Source organism: Halichoerus grypus, chromosome 8 (genome assembly GCF_964656455.1).
Source record: "Halichoerus grypus chromosome 8, mHalGry1.hap1.1, whole genome shotgun sequence".
NCBI lineage: Eukaryota > Metazoa > Chordata > Mammalia > Carnivora > Phocidae > Halichoerus > Halichoerus grypus.
The window spans coordinates 130635451-130648952 of record NC_135719.1 but is presented as its reverse complement, the minus strand read 5'-3'; the positions used below and the strand labels follow the sequence as shown (position 1 = coordinate 130648952).

The 13502-nt window shown below is 39.6% G+C and overlaps 1 protein-coding gene across 15 annotated transcripts in view; it reads right to left on the bottom strand.

Moving 5' to 3' along the window:
• The window catches only part of TSHR (thyroid stimulating hormone receptor), a 155321-nt gene that overhangs the window by 28896 nt on the left and 112923 nt on the right, over window positions 1-13502 (bottom strand). For all 15 annotated transcript variants that reach the window (XM_078054049.1, XM_078054052.1, XM_078054048.1 and 12 more), the window contains 3 exons: window positions 12264-12338; window positions 10560-10637; window positions 7391-7459 (listed from right to left, as the gene is read on the bottom strand). In XM_078054049.1, the coding sequence (XP_077910175.1) occupies window positions 7391-7459; window positions 10560-10637; window positions 12264-12338 (222 nt within the window). The remainder of the gene's footprint in view (window positions 1-7390; window positions 7460-10559; window positions 10638-12263; window positions 12339-13502) is intronic.

Genomic DNA, 13502 nt, shown 5'->3' with positions numbered 1-13502 from the left:
TCCACCCACAGTGTCCATGGAATTCCTTTGGTCAGGGATAGCTAGAGCGGGCAAAAACCACCTTGGAGAAACAACAGGAGAGAAGATCTTGAACAGCATGATTTTGTAAAAAGACAACTAAGCTAAGCATAAGTGTGGCACTAGCTTGCATCTCTTTTTGTATTCTTTGGACCATGCAACTTGCAGATCACATGCTGTTCCCAGACTGCTGAAAATCAAGTGAGGATCGGTGAGCTCATCTCACTTTTTCCTCTTCATCTCAGACTGCTGCAAGTGAAAATCGGCTTGCTCTAATCATTAGAAATTATTGTAAAACTAAATAATTGCTTGTCCAATTCTGTAGTGTTTTCATCTGATATTCAATACGCCCCCAAGGATAAGGAGAATGGTTGATAAGCATTGCAGTTTACCAGAAACGCTGCAGAAGATTTAAAACTGAGAAAGCCAGCCAGAGTCCACGGGGGAGAAAGAGGATGGAGAGAGGGCGCAGCCAGCTTGAACGGAGATGAACTGGATCTTGGGCGAGGCTGTGTTCTCTAAAACCAGCAGGGTTGTTGGGCACTTTATCTCTTAGAGATAATTAGGTGCTCAAAAATAAAACTATCACTCCATGTGTAGCAGTTTGGAGGGCTTGCTTATTATCACAGATTGTGATAATTCCATGAAGCTTTTTACCTTCGGTTCAGATTGCTGATCCTACTTTCCATTTGAAGCTAAGAGGATGGGATGGGGCCATTTATCCATAAAATCCTTAATATCCAAGAAAAAAGTGCTTCTGTCATCCCCATTTATCATATAATGTTACCTGGAAATGTCAGTCTACTTAGACTGATTTCTTCACCATGACTTAGGCTGATTCCCCTAGAATCCACATTCTATAAACCAGCTTGGGTAAATAAATCATAAATCTTGGTAGGATCTATGGGTAAGCTACTCCAGACAATCCTTATTTTATAGGGGTGGGGTATGTGATCATTTAAACTATCTTTTGCAAGGATATGGCAGACATAAATGAACTTAATATACAGTATAAAGTCTTGGAGTCAGAGTTGAAAGGAAAGACTTCTAGAAAGCCAGGATTTCTAAATACAAATACTGTGAAGGGCGTATGAGAAAGAAATAGCATTTCCTTTAAAAATAATATAGACACTGGTACGTTGTGTGTTCAATGCCTTTACGCTGTTTGTGCTGTATATCTCACAGTTAAGGAAGAACAATGTGGTCAGAAAAATGAGGATGGTCAGAACTGAGCTGGGAAAGAATATCCAATGGATGAACTTAGTATGGTAGATACAATATTGTAGCTCACATCCTTCATTGGACTTATTCTTGGTAAATAGCAGCCATTCAGTAAAAACTTGCTAGATGAATAAATGCAAGTCCAGTTGCTGGGTAACTAACTCCTAGCTAGGGGCGCCCTCTGTATTATGTTTAGGTGAGGAAGTGACTGATGTCAGAGGGAGGAGTAGGACATTATGGCAAGGAAAGTTGTGATCGCTGCTGAGCTTTGCTCTCTGGGGAGTTTTGGGATATATTTCAGCTCCAAGATGGAATTTCAGCCTGCATTTCCCTAGTCTCTTTGGGGTAAACCTGGGCTGGCACCTGTTTACGTTGTGAGACTCATGGGAACACTTCTGTAAGGAACTATGTTTTGCCCTCATAGCATTGGTTATTTGGAAGAATTAAAGGGAACCCCTGCCTAGCCCTCATTGCTCCATGGAAATCCTTTTGGTAGCAGAAATCAGGAGACCTGTCTGTAAACAGTAACAGGTGAGAAAATGCTCAAGGTTTCAACAGAGGTAAAAGTCAGCCTTGGAGCATATTCAATAAGCCGTTCAAAGACTCCATGAGAAGTAATAGCCTGCTTCATCCCATAATCTTCTCTATTGTCATCTTGTCCCAGTGCTCCAAGCTGTGGTGTTTTGCTTCTAATCAGCTAATGTGTGATGCTAATTAGCACATGAATTGTGTTGACTTCTCTGTTCATAATAATTAGGGTTTCGGTATGTTCTTAGCAGATCAAAATGGTATTTTTTTCCTGCCCAAATGTTTACTGTCAGATAGTAGCTAGTTACCAGTGTTTGATAATAGAAAATACAATACAGGCAATCAAACATTCTGAGATAAGCAACATATCCCCATGCCAGATTGTGGGGAAAGAGAGGATGGAAAAGAGGTTCCAAGGAATGAATGTGTGACTTCGCTTATGACTGGGAGCAGTTCAACTTCTGCTGAGCAAGAGATGCTTGTATTATTATTAATTTCACATCTGAGTGATGACAGTGTGCTTGGTTCCATATGAAATCACAGGACCATGTGCTTTTACACATCTGCCATAATGTTCATGAACTTTTTAACTAATTACCCAACTGCTGCTGAGGCATCAGTGCTTGTTCTCAATGTGGAATTTGTCCAACTTGGCTTCAGTTACACTAAAAAAATGTCTAAATGAGGTTACATCTGCTAATTTCAGTAAATTGACAGGGGGTGGATGATAGAGAATCAGTGCTCTTTTGGAGGATAACACATTGTTTAAATTAGAACCTAAAGATATTTGAACATACTTCTAGAGAATTTACCAAGTTGCTAACATGCTATGTGTAATCTTTGTACACAAACAGAATCATTATAGGATATTGATGTGTTACATTAGTTAAAGATCACAATTAGCATTGAGACCAGAGACATTAGCCCTATGTTAAAATCACGAAGTGAATACTATTTCATTATTACTGTGGAAACTTGACCTCTGTTTTCTCCATCTGCTACTCAACCCTGATCTTCCTGTAGTCTCAAACATCCTTAGCACCATCATCATTTGATTTTACCTTGGGTTTACATACTTTTTACTGAAGTGCTTAACTCTAAGAAAAAATAAGTTTCCATCAACCAGGAATCAGAAACTTAGGGCAGAATGACAGAACATTGCTTTAGAACAGAGTTTCAAGTTTGGATTCAAAATACTAATTGGAAAAACAAGATCCTTGTTTTCTATTATGATTGGATCTGAACTTTCAAACCCTAAAATATTTTTGTCCAGATACTTATCTTTATCCCATACTTGCCTTTGACCTTTACCAGGAATTGGGAGAAATAGACTACATATTTCATCACACAATGGTCATCCTCACTGAATACCCCCATCGAGAACAGAGGTCCACAAACTATGATCACCTGGTCAAATCTTGCCTGCCACCTGTTTTTGTAAATAAAGTTTTATTGGAACACAGTCACGCTTATTTGTTTACCCATTGTCTGGCTGCTGTCACATTATAATGGCAGAGCTGAGTAGCTGCAACTGAGATCATATGGCCCACAAGGCCCAAAATATTCATCTGGCGCTTTCCAAAAATGCCTGCTGATCTTCGATCTAGACTTCTAAAAGTCAAGAAACAAATGATTCTCACTTAAATATTTCCTGTTTTGTTAAATCCTTCCAAAAACTTTAATGTTTTACATAAAAAGGTCAAGAAAGTATGGAGACTATGGTGCACTAATTTCTTTTCTATGTTTAGAGGGATGGTTACAGTGACTACAAAAGGCTGTGATTCAGGGAACCGGTGAATTAAAATCCATTGTCTCCAGTGGAATAATTCTCTGTCATCTGCCAAGCCTCTCACAGAGCCCATGATATGGTCAGAGGAAAAAGATGGTGGGAAGGTAGAGAGAATCTTCTTACATAAGTGTAGAAGTGTTCTTAGCTTAGTGTTCCTAGCCCATTCTCCTGGGTTAAGTAATAAGCAGCAGTAGCCAGAGGAATTGGATGTCCAAGCCTTGTTGGTGGCTGCTAAGTCAGCAATGATGAATCCAAGCAGAGCATAGCGAAGAATCTTGAACGAGGGGATCCTGGTCCTGGCTTTGGCTTGGCCACTAGCTAGTTCTATCAAATTTTAAAAGTCATGTTAAGGGAAAAAAAAAAAAAAAGCCCTGTGTTCACTTTGGGCTTCATTCCCTTCATATGCAAAATGTGACTATTGGACAAGAGTCTTCTTGCTAACTTCTTGATAACTGATACTCCACAGCAGTGGTTCTTGACTTTTTATTTTGTTTGTGTTTTGTTTTTATTAGTTTCAGAGGTAGAATTTAGTGATTTATCAATTGCATATCACACCCAGTGCTCATTACATCAAGTGCCCTCCTTAATGTCCATCACCCAATTATCACTTTCCCCCACCCACCTCTCCTCCAGCAACCTTCAGCTTATTTTCTAGAGTTCAGGGTCTCTTATGGTTTGCCTCCCTCTCAATTTTCATCTTAGTTTATTTTCCCCTTCCCCTATGGTCATCTGTTTTGTTTCTTAAATTCCACATATGAGTGAAATCATATGGTATTTGTTTTTCTCTGACTTACTTCATTTAGCGTAATACCCTCTAGCTCCATCCATGTCATTGCAAATGGCAAGATTTCATTCTTTTTGATGACTGAGTCATATTCCATTGTGTGTGTGTGTGTGTGTGTGTGTATATATACCATATCTTCTTTATCAATTCATCTGTTGATGAACATCTGGGCTCTTTCCTATTTTGGCTATGGTGGACATTGCTGCTATAAACATTGGGGTGCAAGTGCCCCTTTGAATCACTATTTTTGTATCCTTTGGATAAATCCCTAGTAGTGCAATTGCTGGGTTGTAGGTTGTAGGGGGTGGTTGGTTTTTGACTTTTGCTTTACACTGGCTGCACCGAGGGAGACTTTTTAATCCCCATGCCCTTGCTACACCTAAACCAATTATACCAGAATGTCTGGTGGTAAAACCTAGGCATCAGTGCTTTCAAATCTCTCCAGGTGATTTCAATTTTCAGTCAGTATTGAGAACTATGCTGTGTAGACCTCAAAGGCTGAATTATATACCCCATATCGCTGTCCTTAAAAAATGATAACTGAGAGTGATTGAGGGTGAGACCCTCCAATGCAAATTGTCTTAATTATTTTAAGAAGTCTCAATTCTCTACTTTCTTCACAGAAAATTTGACTTAGGAAGATTATTGCCCTTAAGTCCATGGCTTTATAGGAATAGTTGAATCAAAGAGGAAAATATTTGGTTAGATTCATGTAATAGTAAAGTTGAATATTAATAATTTAAAAAAAAAAAACATGATAAATCTAGGGGAAATCATGCTTGTATCTCCAAGTAAGGAGGCCAGTGTTATTGGATGTTTAGTGTGTAGTTATTTTCAATCTTAAATGGATATTTTGGATTTGGTTCATTTCTCTCTAATGTACTTTGACCCTTAATATTGCTGCCCTCAAGCTGACACCACTAGAATGCAAGCTCAGTGTAGGCAGGGAGCACATTGCTCCTGTTCGTCTTTGTATCACCAGTGAATAGCACGGTACCTGGCTCATTGTAGGTGTTCAATAAAAATGTGGAAAAATGGATGAAGGATTATGTGAGATTTGTATGATAAAGTTAAATAAAACTGATGTATAAGTATTCATGTCATCACTCTGTTGAGTCTTTTCAGACTTCCCCTATAATTATGCATTTAAAAAAATGACTAATAATCTGAATGAGACAATTTAGAGAAAGGTACTTTAATCTCTATTTGATAAAGACTATGAGGAAACCCAAAAGCCTGGCAAAGAATGAGACTGCATTTCAAACAGAACTCGGAAAGCCATGCCAAGGTCTAATGATTTCAAAACTTATTAGCATTTATTCTTTAAAAATGGAATCATACCAGAACCCACCACCTCATTCCCAAATCAGAACAAGACCACTTCATCTACACGTGTTTTGTTTGTTTGCATCCAAGTCCCCTGCATATGGTTGTGCAGGTCATTCACCTCACCCGGCTTTAGTGTGGTCCATGGATCAGCAGCAGCATCATTGCCTGGGAGCCTGTTAGAAATGCAGACTCCTGGGGCCACTTCAGATCTACTTAATCAGATTCTGTATTTTAATAAGATCCCAGATGGCTTATATGTTCAATAAATTTTGAGAAGCACTGTACAACACAACAGATCCAGAACCATAGGCCTTCAGATTTTGTGATGAATATAGAATATATATGTGAAGAATATAAAATAACTATGTATGAAATGTTTAAAGGGGAAAAAAAAAGATGGAATCACAAAAGTGAGTTAGCAATAAGACTGTCAAAAATGAGCAAGCAAATTTTTTGAAAAAGCAAATAGAAATTATGGAATGAAAAAAATATAATTGTTAAAAAATATTCAGTGATGTGTTATAAAACAAACACAAAAATCTGTTGTTTGTTGGTCTCGCGGACTCTTACCATTGGTGGTTTTTTCTTCTCCTATGTGTGATTTTTGACTGTGAGCTCATATTTGATTGATCTAGATCTTTAAAAAAGCTGGGGGCCTGCATTGGTATTTTTCCCTCTGCAGAGTTTTGCATTTATTTCTGCCAGGAATCAGAAGGTACTAATAGGGTCATCCCATTCCAGCTGTCGTCCAGGTTCCCTGGCTTAATCCAGGAGTCTCAGGTTTATATCACTTCCCTGTCTTCTCACTGCACTAAAGCCTTGTCTTCTGGCATCACTGATGTTGGCAGCTGCCTCTAGCAAACTCAACCTTCTGGAAGCACCCACCACTTTAGTTTCAGCTCCTGGTTTTTAGTTTATTTCCCTCTCTTGGAGCTATGACATAAAATGTAATTTTTTTTAAATGGATGATCTAGTTGTTTTATAGTAGGAAGGCCCTACAAATTAACTAGTCCACCACAGTGTGGGAAGCAGACTCTACTAAAGCTATTTTTTCACTTATTAGATATTAGGTTAAAACACAAATTAGTATGGCTGAACCAGTCCACAAGCTCTTAGACACAAAGTATGCCCTGGTGTAGATACTGGGGGCCACAAAGATCTGACAGGAAAGTACAACAAAGACAGGACCTCATGTAAGTGACTATCTTTTTGCCAACATCCTATTCTAGGCATTATTTATTAATGGGGGCTGGCAAAAGTTGGATATGACTTTTCAGCTATTTCTGAGTGAATCAAATATAAACTAAATCTTTCTGAAAACATGTCAGAAAAACTAAAAAGAAAAACCTTACTTTCTGAACAGCTTTGGATTTAATTAAAGACATGCTTTACTTCATGTACATATACAGTGTACTTCATGAACATTTACATACACACACATACTCCTACAAGGAAACTGAAGGTGACACCATGGTTCTCCATTTTATCAAGGATAAAAGCTTTGGGATTTAGAATTGGGGCCATTGTAAGTGATCGCTAAAGCTGGCTCTTGCCAAGTTCCTTAATATCATCCCCACGTTTTGGGCATACTCATTCTGGGGTTGAGGAATGCTCTGGTAAACCTATCTCTAACAGAATTCTGACCCATTGGATGTTCCCTCATTGGATGGCGGTGGGAGTGTAGAGGAAGACAGTGGTTTCCATGGCTACCCTTGACTTACACAGCATCCAGCTTTGTCCCATTGAAAGCATGTCCTTGAATTGAAGTAAAGCCATTGTTGTATAGTTTCCTACAATCAAGAGAGGGAGGAGAAATCAGTGACCCATAAGAGGTGATGGTTGGGCTTCATTTCTGCAGTGTCAGAAATGTGCATGAAGGTTCTCAGGTCCCACAAGAGAACTTTACAATACGTCTTGCTTGGAACATAGAATATTTCCCAGTTTGAATCCCCTTTTTCCAGACAGCTCCTAGTAATTTCAAGCTGTTTCTCAGAAGCCATTCATTTTGAGAAGGAAAGATTTGCCACCATTAAGAATTTTTTAAAAAAATATTCTACCCATACTTAAAAAAGAAGAGTTTCAGGTAATAGTTAACCCAATGTCAATAATGGAGGAATAACTTCAGTTTCTTAAGATGAACATATTTAAAGACATTGCTCATCTGAATGCATAGGTTTTATATTTTTCTGTTTAAAATATTATGTCACACTTGTATTTTATCCAAATTTTTATCCTCAGGGCTATCATAGATTAAATGCTTAATGGTTGTGGGCTGAATTAAGTTGAACTTCAAAGACAAATCTAAGAAAATAGATAGACCATGCCCTTTTATGGAAATTTTGATATTTTAAATTGTTTCTGTTTCTGCAACTAATTAATTCATGCAGTGATTCCTGGGGCTAGTGTCATCTCCTCTGTTTCCTAGTCAAGCTCCTGAGAGGTGGAGGTGACCTGCCAAAGAAAGCCACATTGCTGCAGACCTGTTGGAAATCAGGATTTCTGACCTTAAAAGTGATTCTTCCCACCCACCCAAAGGAGAAGGAGCCCTGGTCGTGGGAGCTCTGGTCTCCATGAGGATGCATGGGGGCTACTGGCATGCTGTAAGAGAAGGCAGCCATAATCACAGTCAAGTACAGCTAGGGGCAATTGTAGGGGAACTCTGAAAATGACTGTAGTCCACCACCTGTCAACTCTGGTGACACATTAGGAAGTATACAAGAGATTCTAAATTTGGAATTAGACCTGTCTCTGTCACTTCATAGTATGTGGATCCTGAGAATTTCTCAACCTCTATTGTCCTCAGTTTTCTTATCTGTAAGAATATGATAATAATACCTAATCAAATAGCTATATATTTATCAGTGTGGGACACTTATAAGATGACCATGTTGAAAAGAATATCCCCAAAACTTGGATTTATTCTCTGTTGTTGTGGAAAACTGAGAGTAATCTTTGTTTGTTGTTATTTTTTATTTTGTTTTAAATAATGACACAATGAGTTTAATTTCAGCTACTGATGTGTCCTGGGTGAGGACTGCAGTGCACAGGGGTGCTAGACACAGGGCTGAAGAAAGCTCTGAGAGATAAGTTAATTTTTCTGAACCAGAGTTCTTTTATGTATGTGTGAGAATTATACATTTGGGATTTCTGTTTTCCCAAACTTTGTTAAGAGTCCTAGACAATGAAAATATTCTTTGTTGGAATTACATTTCAGAGATTAAGCAAAACTCTTAATAGACAAATAGGCCTTAGAAAGGGAAAATAATGAAGGAAGAAAAAAATAGTGAAGAAGAAAAAAAAAAGGATTGCAAACTTTGATTGAAACACTATCCTGCCAGGAATACGGGTACAAATTCATTGTTGGACACATACCCTCTCATGCAGTTTTTTGAGCATGAGCTTCAAAGAAGCAAGGACTTTTGCAGGAATGTAAAAATAATCATCTGAAAAGATAATGCCATCCCCAACTCTCGATTTCAGGAAGCATAGGATTCCCTCATTCAGATGTTTATTAAATACCTACTGTGCCCTGTGCTCAGTGGGACAGGGAGCTGCTTTCACTTGAGAGGGCTCCTGGGGACATGGAGTCCTTAGAAAAAAATGCCAGAAGGTGAAAGTAAAGAAACTGAGAAAGGAGTTTACATGCAATGAGTGGTTAAATGGCACAATGGAAACCTTCACAGAGGAGGCAAATGGCTTTGAGGTTTGAGACTGAGCAGGCTAAGACTCCAGGTTTTTGCTGTGTCGTCAAATGGAATGGTGGCCAAGAAGAGTCTCTCGTCTTTTCAAAAGACCTCTCCCCATGTTTCAAGGAGAGGGATGAACCGAAATGCTCCACTGTGGATAGAGACTCAGAGGTTGAGGCAGTTTCATAGGACCTAGATTGATAGACTTAGATTGGCTTGGAAGCAGCTCCTTGCAAGAGTTGTGGGGATGCTTGGGTCAATTTTCCTGGGGAATAATCCAATCAAGTTTGTATCTGATAAAGAAACCCTGGACTGTAGTGTGAACAGAGAAAGGGATCTGGGTGACAATCCAGGCAAAAAAGCCATAAGGCCTGAGCTTGGGCAGTGGTACTGAAGCTAGAGAGAAGGGATCCTTTGGACAACTCTAGTTTGTGGCTAATTTGATGAGAGAGGGGAGTTCTCTACCGGTTTGGAGAATTAACTTATCTTTTATACCTCTACTAGACTTCTTTATTAGAACATTTTATGAACTTCTCTGATAAACATCTCCTTTTGAACATCTAAAGAGCAGAACCCATTCGAACTCTGAAAAATAATGATGTAGAGCAACTCTGTTTTCTGTTCAATATGGCTTTGTAGGAACTTCATAATAGTTGTGATGACCAAGTTGCTTGTGAGTGCCAAGAGCATGAGAAGCTCTTAGTTGCACCATTTTCTAATTCAGTGACCTTGGAAAAGTCACCGCTCTAACCCCAGGTTCTTCTTCTATACAATGGGGGTACTAGAATACAGTATATTACAAGGTCTGCAGGTCAAATCTGGTCCACTATACTTGTTTTTGTAAATTAAATTTGATTGGAAAAACAGGCTCCCTAGTTTATGTATTGCATATGGCTGCCCTTTACCTACAATGGCAGAAGTAAGCAGTTGCCACAAAGGCCATGTGGTCTGTAAGACCTAATGGTCTTCTCTAGATCAAGTGTGCTGACCATTTCTATAAGGGAATACTTATCTTGTTACTTAAACCATTTTGTCATCGATTAGAGTACCATACCATAAGGCAGTCCTCTTATTTAACTCTCTGAAACCTTTAGTAGGCCAGAGAGCACGTCCTGTAGGATGTTTCTTGGAGGGGCTGTGAAAATATGACGGTGGTCCAAATAACATTCCGGTTGTTGGCAGGAGTGCAAGTGGCAGTACTCACAGTGTCAGGGTTTCATTGCACAGCCCCTGGAAAGCGTTGGCAGGGATGGAAGTCATGTAAGGGTTGTCTGTGATTTCCCTGCAAGAGAGGGACAAAAGTGCTTGGTGAAAATAAATGATTTCCTTCTGGGGTTGGGCTCTTCTTGTTCCACCTCTGCACTCAAATAAATTACCTGACCCAGGGCGCCTGGGTGGCTCAGTTGGTTAAGCAGCTGCCTTTGGCTGGGGTCATGATCTCAGGGTCCTGGGATCGAGCCCTGCATCAGGCTCCCTGCTCAGCGGGAGTCTGCTTCTCTCTCTCCCTCTGCCCCTCCCCACCACTCATTCTCTCTCTCTTAAATAAATAAATAAATAAGAATCTTAAAAAAAAAAAAAAAAACTGATGCAATTTAGTTTATTTTTAAGTTTATTTTTAAGTTTTGTTGACCCTTCATAGCTGCTGGTGGCTCAGAGGTTTGGTGAGGTGGAGAGCTGTCATAGGGGGACACGCACTCACAGCCTCTCAAATGTGCGTAAGCCAGTGAGCGTTGGGTGTGGGCTGAAGTCCCTGACTAAATCCTGATTTGCAAGGGGAGCAGGTGGGCCTTAGAGACGTCTGTAAATCTGTGACAAATACTTGGTCCATAGCAACTAGAGTTTTCTAAGTGTTTGGAACCTCCAAAAAGAGCTGGTAGAATGAGATCAGTGGCTTTCTTCTTATGAGTATTACTGAAATGTCCTCTACTTGCAAACCACTGCCAGGCAGATGCTCCTGGACAACTTTCTGTGCCAGTCTAGTTACTAGAAAACTGCCTACATTTTGAACTGAGCTCTTCAGCAGCAAAGAAGCATGGTCAATTTTTTTTTTTTTCTGGCAAAATCCCGAGAGTTCAGATCCGATCACTCCACATTTTGCTGACTCTGTGGTGCAAACTCACCCTGTAATGCTGCCTGAGTTCGTTTACTTCTATACAACTAGGTAAGACACTTGACCGTGTCACAGGTTTTGGAAAAGGGCACATGGCCACCAATCAGAAGCCATAGGAAGTAGTTTGAACACCACTCGTTCCTGGTCCTTGGGACTCTGCTCAGACAAAATCACTTAGGTTTTCTATTCCTTTTTCTTTATTTATAGAATGGAAAAAAAAATGTTAACTTTTATGCCTTCTAAGGTGGTCGAGAGTAACAAACATGATAATGTATGTGTTTGAAAAGCTATTAAAAATTATGTGGAAAATAAAGTATCATCATTATCATCAAATTTTCCTTCTACTTGATCACTCCCATCAGCAAACAAACATGCCATAATTTGTCCCATCAAACAACAACAAACAAGAAAAAGAAACCTTTTCTCCTGACCCAGTATCCTCTAACTACTGAGACATTTTCTGCACTTTTTTAATAGTAAAACTTCTCCAATGAGTTTGTAATGGTCACTCTCTCTAAGTCTTCCCTTCTGATTCTTTCTTGAGCCAACTCCAACCAGACTTCACCCTAGAGCTCCATTGGAACTGCTCTTGTCAGAATCATGAAAGCCCCATATTACTAAACTCAATGGTCATTTCTCAGTCTCTGCCTTACTTCATCCACCAGTGCATCTGTCACAGCTGATCAATGCTTCCCCTTGGGACGATTGCTTCACTTGGTTTCAACCAACCCCTATGGCTGCACCCTACTTCTTGTCAGTGACAAAATACTGCCAAATATTGCATGTGTGCATACTTACAGTATAAAAAAGACATCAGTGGAATAAACTTTGGTCAGGTCAGGGAATACTCCAAGTCCAGTGTTGAAAATGCCACTATAGTGCATGAAAAAGAAGAGAGAGCAGATATAAGGTAAGAAATCCAACACATAGGAAGTAGAATAATGTACTAGCTGAATTTTTATGGGTTCTGAAGTCAGACTAGAGTCAAATCCTAACTCCTTCATTAAATATCTGAGTGACCATGGGCAAGTCCTAACCCTTGGATGAGAGGTTGCTCCCTCAAGGTACAAGAATCTAATTCCGTCCACCAGTGTCAATACATTTTTTTTTTTTTCTGTTTAGAAGAATATGAGGATTGTTTCAACCAAGTAGGCTTCCTAGAAATAGGAATTTAGGTTTCCTTCCATGTGTGCGTGTGTGTGTGTGTGATATTTCCCTGTTTTAATTGGAGGGCATTATGGGGGAGGGGCAGTGGACTAAGGGGAGGATGGGGCAGTAAGACAATATAATACCCAGCTCCAAGCCAGGCTTCCTCTTTCAACCTTCACATTATATTGTGCTCATTATTTTGGCAAGAATTATTTTCCCCTGGCAGTCACCTGGGAGTAGGATAGCAGCAGTGCCATTTAGAAAGTATGTCTAGACAAGGGATAAAGTCAATCAAAGACAATGTCTTCACTTTCCAAAGTTTGTGTCATCAGGGCAAAATGTCAAGACTAAAAGATGTACATCAAACAGCACAAATATAGCCACTCTCAGGCTCCTGGTTAATTTAACATTTGTTGCAGCTACTAGAAAGTAGGTAGTGGAAATGGGATTTTTTTTTTTTTTTTTTTGAGAGGCATGGCATGGCATGGGGTGAGACTTCAACACTACCAGTAAAGCTTTAAAGAAAGTCTTCCCACAGAGAACACTCTGGTTCCATTGATATACCTTTTTAGGCAAATTCTGACCTGGCTCTTTTTAGAGGGCAAAACATAAGATTTGAAGAGAAAACAAGAGCCAGAGGTCTCACAAAGAGCAAATGGGATATTCCAGATAGCAAAGGAGAGCACCGAATCCTAACCACTAGACCACCAGGGACCAGGTAGCGAAGGAGAGAGTGGAGATTCTATAAAGAATATTCGAAGAACAGGAAACAAACAGTGAACAAACTAGTCGATTGCAAGAGAGGTTCATGTGGAAGTGTGTGTGGTGGGGGGAGGCCCTGGAGTTAAGTGGGGACCATATAGTGGGGCTGGAAATGCCAGATTAGGG